Source organism: Macrotis lagotis, chromosome 1, assembly GCF_037893015.1.
Source record: "Macrotis lagotis isolate mMagLag1 chromosome 1, bilby.v1.9.chrom.fasta, whole genome shotgun sequence".
In the NCBI taxonomy this organism is placed as follows: domain Eukaryota; kingdom Metazoa; phylum Chordata; class Mammalia; order Peramelemorphia; family Peramelidae; genus Macrotis; species Macrotis lagotis.
Window position 1 is genome coordinate 400,680,995 of NC_133658.1, and position 26,631 is coordinate 400,707,625.

General features: G+C 39.7%; 1 protein-coding gene across 14 annotated transcripts in view; it reads right to left on the reverse strand.

Annotated features, from left to right (window-relative positions):
- TCOF1 (treacle ribosome biogenesis factor 1) overlaps positions 1-26,631 on the reverse strand; it is a 100,599-nt gene that overhangs the window by 7,947 nt on the left and 66,021 nt on the right. For 9 of the 14 annotated variants that reach the window (XM_074212623.1, XM_074212621.1, XM_074212622.1 and 6 more), the window contains 7 exons: positions 23,544-23,684; positions 22,509-22,700; positions 22,201-22,395; positions 19,812-19,964; positions 6,412-6,580; positions 5,434-5,516; positions 1,008-1,218 (listed from right to left, as the gene is read on the reverse strand). In XM_074212623.1, the coding sequence (XP_074068724.1) occupies positions 1,008-1,218; positions 5,434-5,516; positions 6,412-6,580; positions 19,812-19,964; positions 22,201-22,395; positions 22,509-22,700; positions 23,544-23,684 (1,144 nt within the window). The remainder of the gene's footprint in view (positions 1-1,007; positions 1,219-5,433; positions 5,517-6,411; positions 6,581-19,811; positions 19,965-22,200; positions 22,396-22,508; positions 22,701-23,543; positions 23,685-26,631) is intronic. The other 5 variants (XM_074212611.1, XM_074212613.1, XM_074212617.1 and 2 more) reach the window with 5 other exon arrangements.

Sequence of the window (26,631 nt, forward strand, 5' to 3'; positions counted from 1 at the left end):
GCTGCCCCTACAACTTATAGTCTTAAGAGGGTTGCTCAGAACACTATGAGGTGAATTGTCTTGTCCAAGAGCTAATAATATGTGTTTAACCTGGGGCTTGAACCCAGACCCCGGGCTTCAAGGCCAGCTCCCAATGCCATGCTGCCCCTTTAAAAATTATAGTACCGGGGTGGCTAGGTGGCTTAGTGGATAAAGCACCGGCCTTGGAGTCAGGAGTCCCTGGGTTCAAATCCGGTCTCAGACACTTAATCTAGGACTGTCTCCTGTAGCTAAGAATTAGGAGTAAGTACTGGGAAACTGTCTTGTGCTTACACTAAGGAAACTAAAGACACATGAGATAGTCAATCTTTCACTTGGAGTTTTGCGAGGCTGTTGACCACCTCAACTCTCTTATATGGTCCATTCCCCACAAAGAGATAAGATGAGCAGTGCCTTTCCAGAGACATCTACTTTTCCTGGGACCAAAGGAAAAAAAGAAAAGACAGGATTCATCTTTTACACTTCTAATTTTATGGATCAAACAGGAAATATCACTCAAAGGGATATGAAAGAGATGGGACCAATTATGGTCTGCCATCAGAATTCAAGACACAGCCCCAAGTGAACTCTCATAAACAAGGCAGGAATGATATGCATGCTAATTCTGCCTAAGCAGAACAATCACTGGCAATGATAAACTCTAAATTCTACAAATGTATGCATGTGTCCACATGGACACAGATACATATCCTTTAAAATTATTTCCAGTAGTTACAAATAATGCCAGTTGATCCTAGCATGGTAGTTAATCTTTCCCATCTCTGCTAGGAGGCATGTAATGAAGAACATTTAATGAAAGCCCCTATACTAACATGGGGACATGGTTACCCCATATTCAAGCAACTATTTACTACTGACACTATTAAACCCCAGCTATAGTTACTAGGCATTCTAGAAGAGTAATTCAGGCTAATGGGTTTGCTTAATCCTCCAAATCTTGTTTCTTCCAGTGCCAATCCTCTACTTACCAGTTTGGGGAGGTTGCTCTACCGAAACTATCTTGCACTCTGCCTCAGAATCACTGCTGTCACTCTGAGGATTTTCTTTGGAAGAGGTTGGTAGACTTGAGCTGGAAGAGGAGATTGCTCCAAGTTTTTGCTTGGGAGGTATCTTCTGCAGCTGAGGGTTGATGGATATAGGGAGAGAGGAAGTGGGAAAGGCATAGGCTGGAAGGAGAGACTGAGAGTATACATCAAGTTACATGAGAGATCAGTATAGTCAAGGTTGCTATCAGAATTCACAGTATTGGTGTTCTGCCCATAGCCTGGTTCCAGAATCATAAAAACAAGTTTATAGGACACAGAGCTAGACTTCAGAGATGGTTATAGTTCCACTTCTTTATATCAAAAATTAGGAAACTATCTCAGAGAATGACCAAATTTACACAGGCAGAGTCAAGATTTGAAACATGTTGCTGACTACAAATCCATTATGTGAAAGTTGCCTTCTCCAAGTTTTCCTAAGCAATGGGCAGGACTTTCTCCTATGGTCTCTGTTGTGGTTCAATCATTTTAAGTTGTGACCCCATTTGAGGTTTTTTTGGCAAAGATACTGGAGTGCTTCTCCATTTCCTTCTTCAGCTCATTTTTCAGACAAGGAAGCTGAGGCAAATAGGGTTAAGTGATTTGAAGTCATATTTGAACACAGGATGCTAAGTCTTCCTGACTTCAAGCCTGGAACACTATCTGTGCCACCTTGCTGCCCTGTGGTATCTCTTTATGTCCAAAAAATCTCTTGGTTTTTCTCTCTTGGAATCTGCTTATATTAATAAACCTCAGTGGCAAAGCTTGATAAATAAAAATCAAATTCTTCTTAAAATAAAGACATCTGATATGTAATGTTGTCAATAACGCATTTTTGTAGTGCATTCAATAAATAATAATAATGATAATACTCTTAAATCCTCACTGAGGATACTTCCTCTTTGATTTGACTGTATGCCTCTAACACCATTGTATAGTATCTTTGTGAGATGCTATGGGAAAAAAATTCCTAATGTAGATGCCAACCTTCTAGTAATGAGAATCTCTAAACCATCCTAAGGACAAAAGACATCAAGGTCATTCCCTGTGTGGCAGAATGTTGGCATAGCCTTTGAAAATCTAGGATAATTCTACTCCATCATGAGGCATCAGAGGATTTTAAAGCAATAGTCAGACACAATACATATACAGGTTCTGGGGAGCTAGGTGACAAAGTGCTGGGCCTAGGGTCAGAAAGAATTCTCTTCCTACAGATGGAGAACATCACTAAAAACAAACTAGATGATTTCGATTACATTAAATTAAAAAGCTTTTGCACAGATAAAACCACTGTAACTAAGATCAAAAGAAATGTAGTAAACTGGGAAATAATCTTTACAACTAATTTTTCTGACAAAGGACTCATTTCTAAAATATACAGAGAACTGAGTCATATTTTAAAAAAAAAGCCATTCCCCAGTTGACAAATGGTCAAAGGATATGCAAAGGCAATTTACAGATGAGGAGATCAAAGCAATCCATAGTCATATGAAAAATTGCTATAAATCATTACTTATTAGAGAAATGCAAATTAAAGCTTCTCTGAGGTACCACCTCATACCTTTCAGACTGGCCAACATGACAAGAAAGGATAACAATCACTGTTGGAAGGATAGTGGGAAATCTGGGACACTATTACATTGTTGGTGGAGCTGTGAACTCATCCAACCTATCTGGAGAGAAATTTGGAACTACGCCCAAAGGGCAACAAAAATGTGCATACCCTTTGATCCAGCAATACCACTACCCTGAAGAGATGATGAAAGAGGGTAAAAACATCACTTGTACAGAAATATTCATAGCAGCCCTGTTTGTGGTGGCAAAGAATTGGAAATCAAATAAATGTTTTTCAATTGGGGAATGGCTTAGCAAACTGTGGTATATGTATGTCATGGAACACTACTGATCTATTAGAAACCAGGAGGGATGGGAATTCAGGGAAGCCTTGAGGGATTTGCATGAACTGATACTGAGTTAGATGAGCAGACTCAGAAGATCACTGTACACCCTAACAGCAACATGGAGGTGATGTTCAACCTTGATGGACACGCTCATTTTATCAGGGACAATTTTGAGCTGTCTGCAATGGAGAATACCATCTGTAAACAGATAAAGAATTGTAGAGTTTGAACAAAGTTCAAGGACTATTCCCTTTAATTTAGAAAAAAAACCTGATATCTTAATTGTCTGATCTTGTTATCTCTTATACTTTTCTTCCTTAAGGATATGATTTCTCTCTCATCACACTCAATTTGGATCAATGTACAACATGGAAACAATGTAAGGACTGACAAATTGCTTTCCGTTGGGGGGTGGGGGAGGGAAGTAAGATTGAGGGAAAAATTGTAAAACTCAAAATAAATAAAATCTTTAATTAAAAAAAAATTCTCTTTCCGAGTTCCAATCTGACCTGTGATACTCACCCTGAGCAAGTCATTTAACCCTTTTTGCTTCAGTTTCCTCATCACAATGAGTTGGGAGATGAAAATGGCAAACTATTCCTGTATCTTTGCCAAGAAAACCCCAAATGGGGTCACAAAGAATCAGATATGACTGAAATGACTCAACAAAAACATAATTTACCAAGTGTTTTGCTCACAACTACTGTGGAATAGAAATGCAATTATGACTAGTCCTATTTTACTGGATGAGGAGAAAAAAAGATAAGGTTAGAGATTATTGGGAAGTGAAATATCAAACAAAATTTCAATTAAAAATGTAATTTTTTAAAAAAGTCATTCTTTTGTTAGTCATACTTCTAGGTATCATAGGACAAATCTCCAGTGGGCCTGAAGACAGTCAGGACAAATCTTTCCTCAAACACTATAGAGTTTGTTGATCAGTGTGGAAATCTAAAGACCTAATATTATCCTCCCCAATTAAATAAAAGAAGTTAGAGACTATAATTATACAGTATATTTTGAATATATTATATATTGGATATATTTTGAAGAATTATATGGTGGGTCCAATTGTTAATGCTTTCATAGAGGCAGCTAGGTGGAGCAGTGGATAGAGCACCGGCCCTGGAGTCAGGAGGACCTGAGTTCAAATTCGGCTTCAGACACTTAATAATCACCTAACTGTGTGGCCTTGGGCAAGCTACTTAACCCTATTGCCTTGCAAAAAACCCCAAGAAACAAAAAAATGCTTTCATAATGTTATTACCAGTATTTTTATCAGTAGATAGAGTGCTAGAGTTGGAATCAAAAGGCCTGAATTCAGATACTAATTTAGCTATATGAAGTCACTTAACTCCCTCACCCATAATATCCTTAACAGTAAAATAGGTGTAATAATAAAACCTACCCCTCAAAGTTGTTGATAGGATAAAAAGAGATAATATATGTATAAAAGTGCTTTGTAAGTGATGATATACAATGCTATGTTATAAAAAATACCATCTGAGAAATATATGCTATCTGCATAAATCTATTACTATGCAATATTATTTTCTTTACATTTAGCAATATTGATTCAGCCTAATGGCTCTTAGTTTTTTGCAAGGGAATGTGGTAAAGTGACTTGCCCAAGGTCACACAGCTAGGTAATTATTAAGTGGCTGAGGCCAAATTTGAATTCAGTTCCTACTGACCTCAGGGCCAGTGCTCTATCCACTTTGCCACCTAGTTGCCCATTGGCTCTTGATTTTTCCACCTTTATTTTATCTCTTTCTCTCTCTGTAAAGTGCTTGTAAGCAGAAGTCTAAGACTTTATTGCCAGAGAAACTGAGTTAATAGTTCTACCTGTAATTACTTATAACAACAAAAATAAATAACTGATAGCATTAATTTAGTTCGCTTTTCCGAGTCTCAGTTTCCTAACTGGTAAAAAGGGACAAGTTTACTTAACAGAATTACTGACCACACAAACAAAAGTCTGTGACAAATTATGGTTTCTGGCAGAGTGAGCTGTGCCTATGGTTTCATTAACAGAGGAACTCTCAAGAAGGATACTTTCTTCCAGACAGAATCACAGATTGAGGCCTGGAAGGAACCTCAAGAAGCTCTCTAGTTCAAACCCTCATTTTACAGATGAGGAATTAGGCCCAGGGAAGCAAATTCAATTGCCCAAGATCATACAGGCAATAAGCATCAAAGGTGGGAATTGAACCCAGGTCCTCTGACTCTTTTTATTATTTCACTCTGCCTCAACTCTTTCTGTGCACTTTATAATCCTAGAAAGTCAACTGGGGCACTGAGAGGTTGTCTTTATCCAGGGTCTATAGTATATGGAGGTAGATTGGACCTCATGTCTTGCTGGCTCTAAGGCCAGCTCTCTGTACATTCTACATGTTTTTTTATCTTTAATAACAAGAGTTAATAGTATTATTCAGAGGCACAGAACAACTTCCCTCAGTCCCCAAATCTACCTGGGAAGGTTCAATTATTTCCTCTTCACTAGAATCCTCAGGGTTCTCTGTCTTCATGGAAGTTTTGCCCTTGGGGGAAAGACCTGTGGGAGAAGCATACAAGTCTATGAAACCTGCTGGTCCTGTGAGATTTGGTGCAGAATCCCCACCAGGGGCTTATAGTATAGTATGAGGCCCTTCTCATGGGTAGTTTCCTTGAACAGTTCTCCTGAAATTTCTTGCTCATTCTTTCTGCCCACCTTTCATTCATTCTCTCATTTCCACTAGATTCTCCAATCTTCTACTGGGGAACTAAGCAGTAGTTTGCTTCCCTTCATCTCCAAATCGTTCAATAAGTCTTTCTTCAAGGTGAATTTCCACAAACTTTCAGGGTTTTAGAAATAACAGTAATATTAAGAGGTATTCCCTATACTAGCAAATTTTAAATGTTCTGGGGATATCCTTGACCTCCCATTTTATCTAGGACTGTCTTTGCATTCATCTGTAGAGAAAACTGGGTCTGGACTCTTAGGATGGTAGTTAAAAATGGCTATGATGATTAGAGACATGTGTACAACAGGGATAGTTAATTTTGAAAGGGTCTTTAAAGGTAACATGGTGTAGCAGGAGAAGACTGATGAATAGGGAGTCAGAAGAGAAGGGTTATAGTTCTGGTTTTGACAGTAACCCACTGGATGACTCTGGACTTTTCTCATGTCTCAAGTTCCTGCATCTGCAAAAAAAAAAAAAATGAAAGAGCTGACCTTTGACCTACAAGATCCCTTCTAGCCTTGAATACCAGGAGGAGCCAATGATGATTGCCTGCCCTTCATTTGACATGAAACATGAAGAAACAGACCCTGAGAAGGTCCTACTCTTCCCTCTCTCCTACCTCTTAGAATAGCTAACCTTCTAGATATCCCAACCCTTACATGTCACAGCCTACAGGGAGAGGCTTAGTGGATTGGGCACAGGACTATTTTTCTTAGCTGTCTTTACCTATATTTTGTGTCTGCTTTGCTTTGACTTCATTTGAATCTTCTTTCTCACTTTTTGTACCATTGCTGGTGGTCACAGAAGAGCTGTCCTGGGAAGCTGTGGTTTGGGTCCCCTCAGCAAGTTTAGATTTCTTGTCTTGCTTAGCTGTTTTGCTCTTGACATAAGTGGTCTGTGGAATCAACATGAAGAGTCTTTAGAGACAATGGCATCTTAATCCAATGAGAGTTAAAAGGAGTGATGTGGGGAAGAATGAAGAAAAGGAACAGTCCCTTCATGCCCTGCCTCCTCCTATAAACTAAATACTTATCCAAATTCAATATTTAACACTCGAGTCTACTGTGGACCCTGTTCATCCTCTAGGCCAACTAATAGCCCTAAAAATGACCTCTAAGAATTCAAGTTAAAGGAAGAGTCAATCAATGCAGCAACCTTCATAGTTGTCTTATTTTAAGAACTTGCCACAGTCACCTTAACCTTCATCAATAACCACCCTGTCAGTCAGCAATCAAGAGGATTAAGAATCACTGAAGGCTCAGATGGTTGGCATTTTTAAACAAAATTCTAAAATTAGATATATATACACTTTTTTTTAGACATACCATTTAATAAACTATAGCAGAGTGTAAATATAACTTTTATATGCATTGGGAAACAAAAAAAATTCATGTTTTGTTTTACTGTGATGGAAAGGAACTAAACTTATAGTATGCTTTTATTATTATATTATTATTATTGACATATTAGCTACATAGGGTCTTTAAAATGCTTAATATATATATGTATATATATATATAGTAGTGTTATATAGACACATATATATAGCAGAACTTTTTGTCATAGTAAAGAACAACAGGGAGAAAAATGAATAGTTACTGATTGGGGAATGGCAGAATAAAGTGTGGCGGGATGAAAATATTATGTATGCTATAAAAAATGACAAACTGAAAGACTTCTAAGGACTTGGTAACACTTGAATAATTTGACCCTGAGCCCTGGAAGAATGAGGTGGCCCATATGCACAATGATCAAGAGAGGAGAAAATTGCACTGATTGATCAGGACTCTGACTGATGGGGAATTCAAAGCTCAGAGAGTGGAGTTGGCCTTCCTGCTTCTTGGTAGAGATGGGGCAGAGATCAATTTTTAGCCAGAACCAATGTGGTGATTTGTTCTGTACTTACTTGTAATAAGAAAGGGCCCAGGGTGGGAACAGGGAAGGGTTGCCAGAAAATGAAAAATGTCACTATCTAATATAGATATAACCAAAGGCACTCGATTTATATTTAGATCTTCATTTATTTTCAAATAAAGTGATGTTATGGAAAACCTGAACTCTGAATTGGTTGAACCAAGGTTGACAGGCCATAGATCTAGGAGGAGTAGAGAGGAAGCCCTAACCAGGAGCTAGGCAAGGGAGTCTGAGTAGAAAAGAGAGAAAATGCCAGACAGCATGCGCACGTGTGTGTGGTTTGTAGGGGATAGCTCAGAAAGGATTCTATGGAGGATTAATGAGATAATGATAGAAAAAACACTTTGAAAAGGATACAGGAAAGTTTGATATCAAGGTGAGGACTGCTTATCAGCAGGAAGGTCAATAGACACGATGAACTTTGTGCATGTCCTCCGAGGGCCAAGTTACTGCAACACGTTTTCAGAAGGGAGGCAGGAAGGTGCCTTACAAGGGACTTTGCGGGTGGCTGAGGAAGAATAGCATTGCTCAGGAAAGAGTCTGCCCAGTTCAGAAGAGAGAGACATGCCAAGGACTGAAGGAAAGATAAGAGGGTCCAACAGCTAAAGAGTTTACTCATCCTGTACAGTACAAGGGGATGGATGGCCAGGAAAGTAGCAGACCTAGAGAGGAGTAGACAATGATATACAGTAAAACCAAGGCTTGGGGCTTGCCCAAGGTCACACAGTTAAGCAATTATTAAGGGTCTGAGGTAAAATTTAAACTCAGGTCCTTCTCACTCTAGGATTGGTGCTCTATCCATTGCACCACATAGCTGCCCCACATTTGAAAAAAAATTTGAAAAAGTTTCTTACGTCTACTTAGCACTTCATAATTTTCTTTTTTTATTTGTTTTTTTTTGCAAGGCAATGGGGTTAAATGACTTGCCCAAGGTCACACAGCTAGGCAATTATTAAGTGTCTGGGACTGGATTTGAACTCAAATTGTCCTGACTCTAGGGCCAGTGCTCTGTCCACCTAGCTGACCCTAGCACTTCATAATTTTCAAATCATCACAGCATCTTAAGAGTATAGGTGACAAATACACGTCCCACAAGTCTCTCCATTGCATGTTGAATCTGATTAAATTGTAATGAGGAAATATTTAAAAAGATAAAAAATACAATAAAACCTAAATAATACATTGTTTTCCAAGTAAGTATGCAGCCTTCAAGGATTCTTATATATGGTTTTGTGGCCCCCTTTTCTGTTTGAATTTGATGTGCCTGAGATTAGATTTGAACTCAGGTCTTCCTGACTCCAGGGCCAGTGCTCTATTCACTGTACCACCTAGCTGTCCCCTGCCCATAGACTTTCTTTTTTTTAATTATTTTTAGGTTTTTGCAAGGCAATGTGGTTAAGTGGCTTGCCCAAGGCCACATGGCTAGGTAATTATTAAGTGTCTGAGACAGGATTTGAACTGTACCACCTAGCTGCCCCCCCCTTTTTTATTAAAGATATTATTTGAGTTTTACCCTCAATCTTACTTCCCTCCCCCCACCCCCCCACGGAAAGCAGTCTGTCAGTCTTTACTTTGTTTCCAATGGTATACATTGATTCATATTGAGTGTGATGAGAGAGAAATCATATCCTTAAGGAAGAGACAAAAAGTCTAAGAGATAACAAGATCAGACAATAAGATAACTGTTTTTTTTCTAAATTAAAGGGAATAGGCCTTGAACTTTGTTCAAACTCCATGGCTTTTTATCTGGATACAGATTCGCCCACAGACTTTCTTTTTTCTTTAGTTTTTTTTTTGCAAGGCAGTGGCTTGCCCAAGGCCACACAGCTAGGTAATTATTAAGTGTCTGAGGCCGCATTTGAACTCAGATCCTCCTGACTCCAGGGCCAGTGCTCTATCCACTGCGCCAACCTAGCTGCCCTTGCCCATAGACTTTCTTTTTTCTTTTTTTTTTTTAAGGTTTTTGCAAGGCAATGGGGTTAAGTGGCTTGCCGAAGGCCACACAGCTAGGTAATTATTAAGTGTCTGAGACCGGATTTGAACCCAGGTACTCCTGACTTCAGGGCCAGTGCTTTATCTACTACACTACCTAGCTGCCCCTGCCCATAGACTTTCAAAGAAGTTCATTCCAGTATTGAAAGCCTGCCTCTAAAATTTGATAAGGTGTCTTGAGAAAGAGAAATTCATCCTGGATCACAATAATAAGCAAAAACAGGAGATACAGGAAGATACTTCAGAGGTAAATTTAGGACCAATTAAGGAAATTCATCTAAACAATTAGCAGTGTCCAAAAACGGACTAAGATGTTTTCGATTACCCTTCAGTGGAGGTCTACCAGCAGAGGCTGGATTTCTTATCAGGGATATTGATTGTACAAAGAAATCTTGCTCAAATATATGCTGGACTAGATCAAAGATGTCAACTCACTGCCTTTAAAAGTCCCAAGTACAATGTGGACTGGATTAAAATGTAACTAGGAAATTTCTTAATAAAGAAGAATACAATACAATATAGATAATAGCAGCCTGTGGTTTTTCTGAAGTCAATATGCAGTCCTCAAGGATACTTCTGACAGAAGACTTCTGAATTCTGTGTTACTCTCTGTAACATGGTCCTGAGAAAGGCAGTATGGAGGGTGTTATTAGATATGGGGGGGGGGGACAGGGCACATGAGATATGGCTTATGGAAGGATAATGAGATCTGCTGGGGGGTCTAGTCCTCAAGACAGCTCTGGGAAGTCATGAACAAGGATCTCACAGTGCTGAAATCTATCCATGGAGAAAGTGCCTACACATCAATGATGTGCAGATTTCCCAGAGTAAATGAAGAGAGTATAAAAGAAATGTTTAATATATTTAAAGATTGCAGTTAATGGAATAAGTAAGAACAGAATGTTTAACATGCACTTAGGAAAAAATGATAAGGAGAAATGATAATATAAATATAAAGATTATGAAAATGATCTTTTACAAACCCCTGGTAATCTGAAGATCAAAGATAGTCCAAGAGAAGAAATGAAACAGGGTTTCCTTCTAGAGAGAGAAATGTTGGAACAACTAGGGTTGAATGATACATACATTGTAAGTTATCAGTGTAATTGTGGTAAAGGGTTTTACTGAACTGCATTTCTTTCTTATAAGAAAGAGTTCAAATTTGGGGGGGGGAGGATTCCCCCCTCAGATATGACAAGTGTCTTAAAACATTTTTTTTTTTAATATGAAGAGAAGGGAAAGCAAACAGGACATTGATATTTCTTTGTTACCCTGTCTCTGCTCAGAAATGTGTTGTATCCAAGTACCCTCTCCCACAATCTCCCCTCTCTTCTGTCACCTACTTCCCCCCCCATCTCTTACCTCTTATTTTTCACTAGGGTAAGATAGATTTCTATACCCTGTTAAGTGGGTATTATTTCTTCTCTGAGCCATTTCTGATGAGAATGAAGGCTCACTCATTCTCCTTTGCCTTCCCCCATTCCACTCAATTGAAAAAGCTTTTTCTTGACTATTATGTGAAATATCTTAGCCCTTCTTCCTCTCCTTTCCCTTCTTTCCAGTACTTTCCTTTATCACCCATTGTCTCCATCTTTTTACTATATTATACCAATATATATTCAGCTCCTTCCTGTGCCTTGTCTATATATGCTTCTTCTAACTGCTCTTATGAAGGAGAAAGTTCATGAGTTATCAGAATCTTCTTCCCATGCAGGAATACAAACAGTTCAACCTCATTAAGTTCCTCATAGTTAGTCCCTCTCTTCCACTCCCTCTTTGGTTCAACAGTCCTGTACTTGGAGATCAAACTTTCTATTCAACTCTGGTTGTTTCAGTAGGAAAGTATGAAAGTCCCCTGTTTCATTGAAAGTCCATTTTTTCCTCTGAAAGAGGATTTTCAATTTTGCTGGGTACTTGATTCTTAGTTGTAAAATAAGATCTTTTGCCTTCCGGAATATTATATTCCATGCCCTATGAGCTCTTAATGGAGATGCTGCCAGATCCTATGTAATCCTGACTAAAAAGCCATAGTAGTTCAATTGTTTGTTTCTGGAAACGTTTAGTATTTTATCTTTGACTTGGGAGTTTGGGAATTTGGTTACAATATTCCTGGAAGTTTTTCTTTGTGAATCTCTTTCAGGAGGTGAATGATAAATTCCCTCAATCTCTATTTTACCCTAGAAAAGTTAATCTCAACTGCTAGCTAGTAAGAGGTTTTGAAAGCACTGAAAAATATCAATGGTAATGGCTTTGAGTTTGAGTACTGGTTCTACCAATACGGAGCAAAAAGGATCTCATGTAATTAAATGTGATGCTTTTTTGTTATCTATTTATTGATCTATATAAAATGGGGATGATAACACCTTCCTGTATATTGTTTAGGACAGTGATATCAAATTCAAACAGAAAAGGGGGCCACAAAACCATATATAAGAATCCTTGAAGGCTGAATACTTACTTGGAAAACAATGTATTATTTAGGTTTTATTGTATTTTTTATCTTTTTAAATATTTCCTCATTATAATTTAATCAGATTCAACATGCAATGGAGAGACTTGTGGGACATGTATTTGTCACCTATACTCTTAAGATGCTGTGATGATTTGAAAATTATGAAGTGCTAGGGGCAGCTAGGTGGACAGAGCACTGGCCCTAGAGTCAGGACAATTGAGTTCAAATGTGGGGCAGCTATGTGGTGCAATGGATAGAGAACCAATCCTAGAGTGAGGAGGAACTGAGTTTAAATTTTACCTCAGACCCTTAATAATTGCTTAGCTGTGTGACCTTGGGCAAGCCATTTAGCCCTATTGCCTAAAATAAATAAAATTCTTTTTTTTTTTTTAAAAAAGGAGGAAGCTTCCAGGAACAACCAACCCCCTGGAGCCTAGACACCTGGGTCATGGGGAGCGCTGGCTCCTGGAAACAGAAGCAGTTTCCTGACCTGGCAACCCAGGAAATACCAAGCACAACTTAGAAGATGAGAGGGGCAACCTCTGCCAAAGTGAGAAGGAGCCAGCATGGCCCGCAGCATAGCTGCTGGCCCTCAGTACAGCCCAGATCACAGGAAAAAGAAGCAGGCACACAGAGCTGGCCAGCAGCTGCTCCCAGAATGCTCAGCCCACAGAAGGTAGGGGGAGACTGTCAAGGTCTCTTCTCTGTCCCTGGGACAGGACTCTTGTGCTTTGTCCATATTCAGACCCTGGTTTCAGTCTGGGACTACCCATTGCTATAGAGCAGGGACCCTCCTCAGGTCCAAGGCAGAGGGGAGGGCTTGTGGTTATCCACAGAGCACAGGGAAGAGAGCAGTCAGAGCCCCTCGTAAGACCTTGAATAAATTGAGGTTCTTGTGGGAGGTGTCCCAATAATACTCAAAAGCTCAGGAAGCACCCCAAAACCAGGGCACAGGCTGGGAAAATGAGTAAACAGAAAAAAAAGGAACCTTACCATGGACAATTACTTTGGTCTCATGGAGGATCAAATCAAACACTCAGAAGATGAGAAAGTTCCAGCTTCTGCATCTAAACACTCCAAGAAATATAGAAGTTGGTCTCAAGCTATTTCAGAGCTCAGAAAAGATTTTGAAAATAAGGGAGGTACAAGAAAAGCTGGGAAGAGAAATGAGGGAGATGTAGGAAAAAAACATGAAAACCAAGCCAGCAACTTAGTTAAGGAGATCCAAAAAAATGCTGAAGAAAAAAACAAAAAAACCCAACTAGTTTAGGTCAAATGGAAAAACAGTTCAAAAATTTAATGAGGAGAATACCTTAAAAAGCATAATTGGTCAGATGGAAAAGGAGATAAGAAAGCTCTCTGAGGAAAATAAATCCTTCAAATGTAGAATGGAGCTAAAGGAAGCTGATGACTTTGCAAGAAATCAAGACACAATAAAACAACATCAAAAAAGTGACAAACTAGAAGAAAATGTGAAATATCTCCTAGAAAAAACAATGGAGCTGGAAAAACAGATCCAGGAAAGATAATTTTAAAATTATTGGGCTACCTGAAAGTCATGGTCAGGAAAAGAATATTGACTTCATTTTTAAAGAATTTCTACAGGAAAACTGCCCTGATATCCTAGAAGCAGAGGGCAAAATAGAAATTGAGAGAATCCACCAATCTCCTACTGAAAGAGATACCCCCCAAAAAAATAACTCCCAGGAATAGCCAAGTTCCAGAACTCCCAAGTCAAAGAGCTACAAGCAGCCAGAACAAAACAATTCAAATATTATGTTGGTGAAGTTAGGATGACACAGGACTTAGCAACATCCACATTAAGGGCTTGTAAGGCTTGGAATATGATATTCCAGAAGGCAAAAGAGCTTGGAATGCAACTGAGAATCAAATACCCAGCAAAACTGAACATCCTCTTCCAGGAGAAAAGGTGGACTTTCAATGAAACAAGAGGCTTTAGTTTTTTTTTTTTTAAGGTTTTTGTAAGGCAAATGGGGTTAAGTGGCTTGCCCAAGGCCACACAGCTAGGTAATTATTAAGTATCTGAGGCTGGATTACTGGGAGGAGATGGGTACTGGGTATTGGGGATCACAGCATCATCCTTCCTCTTGGAAGAGCATTGCTCCCTACTCTCTGATATTGTCTCTTTCCAGAGGGTGTCTTAGCTTTTATGGGGACAGCAGCCTTGTCAGCTAGATTAGACTGGGGTTGACAAAAATCAGATGGATTTTAATCACCTTTAAAAACAAAAACAGAACACAATCCTCCACCCTAATGGTTAAAAGTTTTTGATGGTCAGGGGGTTCAATGACTAAAAAGTACAAGATGAGAGGTATGGCTTAACTAGTTTGGGATGGATATTAGAGACTACAAATTCATTAGGGATCATTTGACACTCAAATCCCTTTCCTCTGGTTCTAACATGGGCTATATTAGGAGAGGCCTGGTATTCAGAATAAGTGAAGGCTTAGTCTTCCAGTTCTACTGTGCCTTGTTCTGGTCAGATCTCACATAGAATTTATTCTTATCTTCATTTATTTCCTTATGTTTTCTGTGGAATTTTTATAACTAAGTCACAGCACCATATTTTAAAAAAATATTGATTAGCTGAATTCTGTCTTGAAGTGGGTCACAAAGACAGTGAGAGGAATTGGAAACTATCATAAAGTACTGGGAAAGTCCTTATGGGAAGTCAAAGGAGGGTCATGACCACAATTTTTCAAATATGTGAAATGCAATTAGGATGAGGCTTGTTTGCTTTGGGCCCCAACACCAAATTCAGAAGAGTAGGTGAAAGTTATGGAGAGAGAGAGTAGCTAGATGGCTCAGTGGATAGAGCACCAGCTCTGGAGTCAGGAGTACCTGAGTTCAAATCTGGCTTCAGATACTTAATAATTACTTACCTGTGTGGCCTTGGGCAAGCCACTTAACCACATTGCCTTATAAAAAAAAAAAAGAAAGTTACAAAGAGATATTTTGGGTAATGTGAATGTGAATAAGGAAAAGCTATCTCAAGTCAACAAATACTGACCAAATGCCTTCTCTCTGCCAAATGATGTAGAGATAGGGAAAAAAAAAGGGAAAACTGGTCCATGTTCTAACAATAGCACTATTCAAAAGAATTATTATGGAAGGTGAGAAGATGAGTTATTTATGAATGGAAATTTTTCAGAAATAATGAGACTATTAGGAGTGTTGTATAGAGTGGGCTACCTATTTAGGAGTTGGACTTGATGACTTCTGAGGTCTTTTCTGACATTTGATGTAGGAACAAGGATTTCTCTAATGTGATCTCATTGATCACTGGCTATGGTCAGTGATGGTGATGGCAGCACATTCAAGCCTTTCTATGCAATCAACTCTTGTCTGTCTTCTCCCCAAAGCCATATCAAGGGGCACATATTATTTACAAAAATAAAACAGGGACGGCTAGGTGGTACAGTGGATAGAGCACCAGCTCTGGAGTCAGGAGTACCTGAGTTCAAATCCGACCTCAGACACTTAATAATTACCAAGCTGTGTGACCTTGGGCAAGCCACTTAACCCCATTTGCCTTGCAAAAACCTTTAAAAAAAAAGAACAAAAACCCATGAGTCTTTATAAAGATGTAAAGTCAAACAAATGAAAGTCTTTTCAAGTGCTGGCTCAAGAAAAATTCCTATATATGAAAAGATGGAGAAATAATTTGTTGGGAATATAGTGAGGTGGCAAGACCTGAGAATGATAAGAGCTCTAGTTGGGTGACAACAGGCAAGTTGTTCACCATTCTAAGTCTCAGTCTGCTCCTTTGTAAAATGGGGATAATAGCAGTATTAACCCAGCAGGATGAATGTGAAAATTAAAGGAATCCATTTTAAGAGTTTTGGTGAAGTAATAAAGCACTCTATTCCCAATAGCCCTCTTTTAGAACACTAAGGGTTGGAATGTTCAGGGAAGCTAACCGTGCTGTCCTCCAGAGGCTTGCTGGCCCCAATCCAGTTATATCCAAAGTACAAAGCCAGGTATTCCCCCAACTAAGCTTTCCACTCCCACCCACTCTGAACTCTTCAAAGGGCTGTTCCTGACCAGTCAAAAGCCAGAGGGGTATTGGGCAAGGAAACCCAGCCACAGGAAATTCCAATCCCCAGGGCGACCCAAGGCTTTGGTTACAAAGCTTGAGCCAGAGCTAAGTGGAGAGTGAAATCTGAGCTTGGACTGGGGGAGGGGAGACACTTCACTCTGACGACTCTCTGGTGCCACCTCGTGGCCACAAGCCCCAAGGACTAGCAGCAGCAAGCCCCACCCTCCTGGAACATGTTTATTCAATTAAGCTTGAAAAAATCCAAGGGGCAATGCACGATGTCCAGACACATGAATCTGGTTGCTTTAAGGCTTTCAGCACCATGGATGAAGAGGGGATTAAGGCGATGGAGAAAAGAGGGACTGGGAAGGGGAGGGGAGAGGCAGCCATAGGGAAGGCTGACAGGCAGACAAAGGGATGAAATACTAAGCCCCGATCAGAAAGCTTTTAATGGAGACCAAATTCCTTAAGATTGGGCATGAGAATGAGTCTCCTGTAGAGTCTTGAAGAGAATAGTTCCGTAAGCCGGAATGTCAGATGAATTCACTCAGAAGCTAAAAATGAGTTATTCTGAGACATGGTAACTACTTGCTTCAGCTCAGTCTTATTTGTGAAAAGGGGTTGATTTTCTTCTGTCTGGCTTTAATAACTCTGTGCTGTTGTTCTCTTAAGTCCCTAAGGCCTTGAGCAGGCAAGCAATTAAAAAAATCCTCTTAGCAACTTTGGGAAGGGGAATTAGGGAATGCAAGAGCTGGGTAAGTATAATTATTAATTTAAAACAAAAAGGGAAGATTGAGGTCAGGTAAGAGCAAATTACCAAATCATAACACATTACCACTCAATGGGATACCATCAAGTTCTGGCCCAATTATTTACAGAAAATAATAAAAATCAATATTTGCAAAGTGCATTTAAGATTTGTTAGGCACTTTACAAATATTATCTTGTGTGATCATTTAGATGAGGAAAAAGGGGTCATGGACTTAATTAGCAGAAGGACTAAGTATCCTGTCTCTTAGTCCATCAATCCTTCCTCCATTTTGCTCCTGAGGAGAGCAAGTTAGCATTCTAGAAAGCCAGGGTAGATTAGCTTCCTTTGGACTGATGAAGTAATTATAAAAATAATTTATAGTTTTCCTGAGGCCACTATCTAATTCAAGTTCAAAATTTCAAGGGGGGGCCAGCTAGGTGGTGCAGTGGATAAAGCATGGGCCCTGGAGTCAGGAGTACCTGGGTTCAAATCCAGTTTGAGACACTTAATAATTATCTAGCTGTGTGGCCTTGGGCAAGCCACTTAACCCAATTTGCCTCGCAAAAATCTAAAAAAAAAAAAAATTTCAAGGGAAAATAATGAGATGTCTTGTAAAGATTTTTAAAAATTTTAACAGGTTCTAGAATCTTTATACATAATAAAATGAGCCACCATTTATATAGTACTTTAAGATTTACAAAATGCCCTACAAATATTATCTCATTTATTCATTACAACAATTCTGGGAGATAAATGTCATTCCCATTTAATGAAAGAGGAAACAAGTAGAGTGTCATTTAATGACTTGCCCAGGATCACACACAATTGGTAAATGTCTCAGGCCACATCTGAATTCAGTTCTTCTGGATTCCAGGTCCAGTGTTCTATCTACAGTACCTCAAATTTAAAGAATACTCTAAGATTATACATGTTCTTTCATTTGATCCCCTAGATATGTTAACTTATTTGATCTAAAGCTATTCAAAAGATTTTGAACTGAAAGGGGCCTTTAACAGTCAAGTCTCCATTCTACAGATGAAGAAACTGAGTCCTAAACCAGTTATTAAGTGGGATCTGAAGCTGGGTAATTGAACTCCAAATTCAATCTGTTTCTCACTGCACTAAGTAGTTCTAATTTAAACAAGGTGCTCTTTTTAACTGTCCAGATTCCATAATGATAAGTTCCCATTTTATTATCTGTTTAGATGCTGTTCTAAAGGGGGAGATTCTTGAAAACTTATTAGCTAAAAACCATAAGGCAGCTGGTGCAATGGAAATAAAACACCTTATGGGGAATAGGAGACTGAGTTTCTACTCCCAATTGCAGCACTATGTGGCTTTAGGCGAATCATTTCTTTCTTTGAGGCTTAATATAAAGTGAATTAGATTAGTGTTTTATAGACCCAAATAGATTGAAGACCAGTAAAATGTCTAAGTTTTCTATTAGAAGCACTTTATCACCATCTATCTTAGTGGTCTTGGAGAACTCAAGATCCATGAGCCAAAGAGAAAGGAAGAGGAGTCATTTTTTTTTAAATTTAAGGAATAATTAAGGAGTAAAAAATTTGAGGAATCATTTAAAAAATTTTTTAAGGAATAAGGATTTCTGATGATGGTTTTGCAACCCAGTAACAAATTGTAATGTAAAAACTAAACTAAATAATCTTTGGGAATTAGAACACCAGCCCAGCCTCCTTAATAGTAAGAGAAGAAATTGTTGTGGAGAAGGTGCCCCACAAGTCCAAGAGCTCTGGGAAAGTGACAGCTCTTACCCAGACCATCCAGGAAGAGACTGAGACCAGCTGCCATTCAAGGCAAGCCAACCTAGCTGAAGTAGCAGGGCACCTGAAGAAGAAAGGCAGCATGTGCTAGGTAGGTCAACCATCACTACTTGGACCTCTCTCTGCCCTGAGATGGAGATGGCCCAGGCCCCTGAACCCCTTGAAAAACCAGAAAAGGAAGTTCTGCACCCAGTTTTTGGCAGTCATCAGACATTCAACATCAGAAACTGACAAGGTGTTAGCGGGGAAACAGCGCTAGAATAAAAGGTGTGGCCTTGGGCTTTGCTGTAGTGTCCTGAGGACAGTGGGATTTTTCCATCTGACTTTTAGCTGAAACCTTCTGAAGATTTGTCTCCTCCACTAGAATGAGCTCTGAGAGCAGAGCCTGTCTTGCTTTTCTATTTGTATCCCTGACATCCAGCACAAAAAAAGCATTTAATAAATGATTTTAAAGATTCATTCTAAGGTTCCTTCCAATTCCAACATTCCATGATTCTTTCTGCCTTAGAAGTAAAATGGCCCCAGAAGAGACTTCCAGAAGGGCCACAGCCCATTGGTAGGTATGATCAGACAGATTTTCCAAGGAAAGAAGGTGCAAGATGGTAACTGGTGAAAAAATATTCAATGTTATGCTTCCTCAGCTCCTGGATGTTAGGGTCCAGTGAAAGAAGCACAAAGACACTATCAGACTAATGCCCTTTATAGAGACAATGTTGGGGGAAGGTGGGCTCTATTGTTAGACTGGAGAAGATTCATAAGAGGAATCAATCCACGTCAGGTCCCATACTCTTCTGTCAGAGGTAGGGCCATAGCCTAGATCTCAGTGGCAAGGATCTCTGGCCTCAGGATGAGGAACTGTGGCCTCAAACCAAATGGTTGCCAATCTGCTAAATTCAATTACTGCAAAGTTCCATTTCACTGAAGAAGATAAACAAGAGTATAAAAATAGACATCTTACATACAAATAGTAGACATAACCACTAGTATAAAAACACATTCTACATGATGCCTTTTCTGATTTCCTTAACTCCTCAAACTACTGTGTATAAATACTTTGTTTATTCTGTATATTTTTATCAGGTTACATTCTCTGATGAAATCTCTGGGTGAGTTTGGGCACCACAAGGCTGCTTTGAACAGAGGCAAAGAGAAAGCCCCAGAGCACCAGAGCCCTACCTGGACAATTGGTGGCTCCCCACTCCTTATTTTGGATTTCTGGCTCCTGGGAGCATCAGGTGAAGCCAGATGCTTATTTGGAGATCCAGGAGCCACTTTCTCTATGCTATTCTTATCAGTTCCAGCTTTCTCATGCTCTTTTCCTGATGAAACCTGCAGATGAGGCAAAGCAGGAGAAAAAGTTACCTTCAAGTAAAGTGATGATGCATCTACCCAGAGATCTTAATATAAATTAGTGATGCTGATTTAATAAAAGTGCTTTTTCAAAATACTTTTACAAAAATAATCTCATCTGATTGGGCTTGTTTTCTTCTTCAAAGTTGAAAAACTATAAGCCTATGATTCTCAACACAATCATATTTAGGCCAGGCAAAATGTTGAGAAGGCAACAATTTGTAATGGTAGAGAAATTTCCCAAGTTATGAGTGAAATTATATGCCTAGTCTCTATTCTTCTTAGAATAAGGTCTAGGAAAATTTAAGGAACTCTGTCAAGATTTCAAACCCAAGAATTAGTGTTCAGTTTGGTGGTGCAGTGGACAAAGCCCAAGATCTAGAATTAGGAAGATCTGAGTTTGAATCTGGCTACACTTTCTGGCTATTTGACTATGGGCAAGACTTTTAACTTTTTTCAGCTCAAATTTCCTCAACTGTAAAATGTAGATAAGAATAGCACCTACCTCCAGGGTTGCTGAGAGGACCAATTCAACAAAATTTGTAAAGGGCTTAGCACAGTGCTTGGATATAGTAGGTTCCCCCAACCATACTTCTTAGAACATGGCAGACTCCAGTCCTTTTGTGGTCTATTTCCTAGTGAGTGGCTTTGACTCCACTTACTAGTTGTAAGTTATCTTACTAGATAGTTTTAAATACTGATTATTATGTAAGCATAGCACCCTAATCATAAAGCATCAGGAAAGCATTAGTGGTAATGAAAGAGAATTCTGCAATAATTAGGTAATATACATTCATACATTTAGAGCTGGAAGGAACTTCAGAGGCCAACAAGTCATTCTCATTTTACAGATGAGGAAATTGAGGACTAGGGGAGATGCTGGGATAAGAACCCAAATTCTCCAACTCCAAATCTAGTGTACTTTTAAATATGAAATGAAACAAAACAAAAACCAAAATCGCCTATGGGCAAAGGTTTTCCAAACCTGGGTAGAGTCAAAGCTAACCTGCCAGTATGGATTTCAAAGACAGAGAGCTCCCTTCACAATGAGGCAAAAGAAGAGCACATTGGTTAGTGGAGGCAATTTCCCACCTGGAGATTACACATACTTCTTGGAGGTGGGACTTAAAACTATAAAGATATCTCAAGTATGGCTCAAAAGCTACTTGATTACAGGGGTAGAGATAGGATGCAGAAAAGATGGCAGGGTCAGGAGAGAGGGCTTGGGTGAAAGCTATAGAGATCTCTGTTTGTTATTATACCCAGCCCAGAAGGAAGCACTGCTGATGTGTTCAGCCCTGCCTTTTATCTAACAGGCAAATGCATGATTAAGAAAAGTCTTTGGAGTTATGCAGGTAGAACCAAGTGGAGAGAGAGGTTATCTAAACATGTGTGATCCTATCACTTTCTATATATGAATGTAAACCCCTAAAAATTATTAAAAAAATCTAGAAACTTAAACAGTCAAGATATGTAAAGTAATTTTACTCTATTTTTTTAAAAAAAGTATCTGTTTAAGAAATAACAAATTCTATTTCCTTTTCTTCCTCACCTAACTCAAACCCTAAGAGTTATACAACCATCTCTAGGGTGAAGGGAAAGCTCATCTTATGGATGCTGAGAGGGAGGTAGTACTAGGTAGTAGAGTGAAGAGTAGCCTGAGGATGGGAGAACTGGGTCTTGAGACCTTGGATAAGACCTTTCCTTCTTTCCAGGCCCTAGTTTCTTCACAGGAGTCAGTGGAAAGAACACATTGTCAAGAGGACTTGGGATGAAATCTAGCCTCTGAAACTCACTGGCTGTGTGATCATTTTCTAAACCTGGGGCTCAAATGAAACACTGTATGTAAACAACCCTGCAAATTGTAGTGTTGTACAACAGTTAGTTTCTAGTATCACTTTTAACTATAAAAAGAAGGGGGTTCTTTTTTTTTAAATTTTTTTCAAGGCAATGGGTTTAAGTGGCTTGCCCAAGGCCACAAGGCTAGGTAATTATTGTCTGACATCGGATTTGAACCCAGGTACTCCTGACTCCAAGGCTGCTGCTCTATTCACTGTGTCACCTAGCCACCCCCTGGGGGTTTCTTCTTGATTGGCTCTCAGGTCCTCACTAGCTAGAAAAGTCTAGAATTCTGGAAAAGGCTAGAGCAGTATGGTTTTAGAATCTGTATCTGGAGATAATTGTGGGCTGTGGACAGCCCCAGCTTTAAACTCACCTTAACCTGGGATGCAGGGATCACCACTTCACTCTCAGATTCACTGGTATTGGAAATCTCTTCAGATTCTGTCATTCTAATGACCTTGGTCTGACAGCTCACCTGGGTTTGGGTGGATGGAGTCACAGACTTCCCAGAGGCTTTCTTTTTTGTCAAGGCTGTAGTGACTTCAGGAGGTTTCACTGTAGGTTTCACCTGAAACCACAAGGAAATATTTTTAAGGGAAAGGCACACAGTATGAGGAGCTTCTGTGAATTGGACTACCTGTTGGGAAATGCCCTAAAAAAGGACAAAAACAAGTGACACACCTGGCACTGAGTCATCACAACTACCTCATCTTCACTTTCGGAATCCTCACTTCCATCAGAATGTTCTTCTGGCCTTATTGGCCCTGTTACTATGGTCTCAGAGGAAGACACAGAGTTTCCTGAGGCTGATGTACTCTCACTGTTTCTTCCTGAAGCTGTACTGTCCTGAGTCCTTTTCAGTGTAGTTTTTATCTTAAAACCAGAAAAAAAACATTAAAGTTTTTTTTTTAAAAAGGGAGTAAAGGACCATTTGGATAGGTCATCCTTCTGAGGTAAACAAACCACAGTGGCTTCCCTTTACCTCTGAACTCAAATAGCAAACTAATCAGTTTGTCATTTAAGGCCATTACAACCTGACTCACACCTACTTTCTCACCACTCCCCTTTATGTGCTTGATGGCCCAGCCAAACTGGTCTCTTACAGTACCATGTGTCCAAGGTTCTATCTTTATATCTGTATAGTTTCTCTCCAAACCCTTCTCACTTCCACTACCAAGGATCCCTCATCTCCTCCAAAATTCTGCTCAAGCATCATTTCTTTTTTCTCCCCAAAATGAATTATTTTATTTAAAATTTAAAAAAAAATTGAGTCCCAAAATTCTATCTTCCCCCACCCACTGAGAAGACAAGTAATCTGATTATCAATCACACCTGAAATCATGCAAAACATATTTCCATAGTAGCTGTTGTAAAAAAAAAATAAAAGAAAGAAAAACGAAGGATCAAACATCACTTTTTATGTGACAGATTTTCTGATCCTATTGATGCTTTTATATTACCTCATACTCATTTTGAATTGACTGCATACATGCACATGTTTCTCTTTCCCTGGAATGTAAAAGTCCTCAAGAACAAGGAAGGTTTTATTTTTTATTTCTGCACTGACAGTCTGGCCCATGGTAGACACATTTAATAAGTATTTAGTAATCAGTTCCCTTCTGGCCAGGAGGAACAAGTACAGCTGTCTTGGTGTCTTTCTACCTCTCTGAGACACACAGACACAGACAGACACAGACACAGATACAGATATTCTACCTGCCCTTGAAGAGGAGGGACTTCCTCTTCTTCACTCTCTGTGTCCTCGCTGCTCTCTGATGACGTTTCTTCCACTATGGTGAGGGGGGCCACTGGCTTCTCAGCAGCTTTGCCTTGGGAGGCTTGGAAAGATGATTTCACCTGGATTTTTCAAAAGGGACTAAGTAAGTTGTAAAGAAACCTCCTTAAACATTTTTTGGATTTATCTTGCTTTTGTTGATGCCTTTCTTTTTTTTTTTGGTTTTTTAAAAATTTTTTTATTCTCATTTTGTACAAATGTTTTTTTTACATTAACAAAATATTCTTGTTTAAGAGTAAACGAAATACCCCCTCCCCCATAAATATAGACTTGCTTGAGCGATAAAGGAAAGGGGAGAGAAAAAAAATTAAAATTAAAAAATAATAGTAATAATTATAGGTATGGCCAAGTGGCACAATGGATGAAGCATCAGCCCTGGAGCCACGAGCACCCGAGCCCACATCCAGCACCGTAGACCCAACAATCACCCAGCTGTGTGACATGCAAGCCACCCGATCCCCACTGCTCTGCAAAAACCAAAAAGAAGAAAAAAAAGACTCAAAATAAAATAAAATAGTAATAATAGTAGGGGTGGCTGGGTGGCGGACAGAACATTGTCCCTTGAGCCAGGAGCACCTGGGTCCAAATCCGGCCCCAGACAACCAACGATCACCCTGCCATGCGTCTCCAGGCAGGCCACCCAGCCCCATTTACTCTGCACCCTCTCCCAAATAATAATAAAAAAGGTGCTTCAGTCTTTGTTCCAACCCCAACAACTCTGTCAAGGGTGGATCACATTCTTTATGGTAAGTCAATTGCAAAAGTTACTTTCTTATTTTTCCAATGTTGGCCATTGCTGATCGCAACTCCCTCCTTTCTTATTTCTCCACTACCATGTACTATATTTTTTATCTCCTTTCACTCTGACTCTGCTGTAGGGTAGCCGAGTGGCGCAGCAGACAGATCCCTGGCTCTGGGGCCAAGAGGGCCCGAGCCCCCATACCACCCCTTAGGCCTAGCATCCACCTGGCCCTATGGTCCTGGATAGGTCTTCCAATCCCAGCCCCTTGCAAGAAGTAAAAAAGAAAATGTGTTATATCTGACCACTCTACCCCCATGGTCCATCCTCTCCTCCTTTATTCACATATTCACATCCCCACCCTTTCCCCCTGCTCCCCCCCCCTTCTTACTCCAGATGTCTATAGCCCATTGAGTATATATGCTGTTTCCTCTCCTAGCCACATCTGATGAGATCAAAGTTTCCCTCATTCCCCCTTGCCTTCCCCCCTTCCATATCATTGCAATAGCTCATTGTAATAAAGAAAAACCTTATTATATGAAATATCTTGGCCTATTCCCCCTTTCCTTTTTCTTTCTCCCATCACATTTCCCTTTTTTTCTATTGACTCCATTTTTACACCGTATTTTATCTTCGAATTCAGCTTTCTCCTGTGCTTCAACTATAAAAGCTCCCTCTACCTGCTCTATTAACTGAGAAGGTTCATATGAATATTATCAGTGTCATTTTTCTATGCAGGAATACATGCAGTTCATCATCAGTAAGCCCCTCATATTCCCCCCCTCTCCTCCAATCTCTGTGCTTCACCTGAGTCCTGTATCTGAAGATCAAACCTTCTGTTGAGCTCTGGCCATTCCAACAGGAACATTTGAAATTCCCTTGGTTCACTGAAAGTCCATCTTTTTCCCTGGAAGAGGATATTCAGCCTTGCTGGGTAGTTCATTCTTGGCTGCATTCTAAGCTCTTTTGCCTTCCGGTATATTATATTCCAAGCCCTACAAGCTTCCAATGTAGTTGCTGCTAAGTCCTGTGTGATCCTGACTGCAGCTCCGTGATATTTGAACTGTGTCCTTCTGGCTGCTTGCAATATTTTCTCTTTGACTTGGAAGTTCTGGAACTTGGCTATAATATTCCTAGGGGTTGATATTTTGGGATCTCTTTCTCGGGGGGATCAGTGGATTATCTCCATTTCTACTTTGTCCTCTGCTTCTAGAATATCAGGGCAATTTTCCTGTAGTAATTCTTTGAAAATGATGTCAAGGCTCTTTTCCTGATCATGACTTTCAGGTATTCCAATAATTTTTAAATTATCTTTCCTAAGTCTGTTTTCCATATCAGTTGTTTTTTCAATGAGATATTTCACATTTTCTTCTAATTTTTCGTTTTTTGGTTTTGAAGCATTGATTCCTGATTTCTGGTAAATTCATCAATCTCCCTGAATTCTATTCTTTGTCTGAAGGATTTGTTCTCCTCAGAGTTTTCTTATCTCTTTCTCCATCTGGCTATTTTTGCTTTTTAAAGCATTCTTCTCCTCAATAACTTTTTGAACTGCTTTATCCATTTGACCTAAGCTGGTTTTCAGCATGCTATTTTCTTCAGCATTTTTTTGGATTTCCTTGACTAAGCTGCTGACTTCATTTTCATGTTTTTCCTGCATCTCTCCTTTCTATTCCCAGTTTTTCTTCTAACTCCCTCATTTGATTTTCAAAGTCTTTTTTGAACTCTGTCATAGCCTGAGCCCAATTTCTGCTTTTCTTGGAGTCTTTAGATGCAGGAGCTTGTGCTTCCTCATCTTCAGACTGATTATTTTGATCCTTCTTGGGCTCATATGCAAAATATTTCTCAATGGTGTTCCTCTTATTTCTCTGCTTGCCCGTTTTCCCAGCCTGTGCCTGGTTTTGGGATGCTTCCTGAGATTTTGGGACACTCCCACAAGGGTCTCAGTGTGTGAGGCTCTGTCCTCCCTCCTGATCTGTGAATGACCATAAGCGCCCCCCTCTGCCAAGGGGCTGAGGTGGGGGGGGCAGTGCTGTTCTGTTGGGGGGGGGGGCTAACTGTGATCAGGTTCTGAATGTGGTCAGAGCCCCAGAGTCCTGTTCCAGAGGCAGAGGACAGAGCTCTCTCTCTTCACTCCCCTCCCTCAGCTCAATGGCTCATGCCCTGGGGACTGCTGCTTACTGCTCCACCTGCTTCTGTTTCCTGGATCTGGGCTGAGGTGGCCACTCAGCTTGCTGTGTGCCCTGAGGGCTGGGCTCCATGTGCTCACTCTG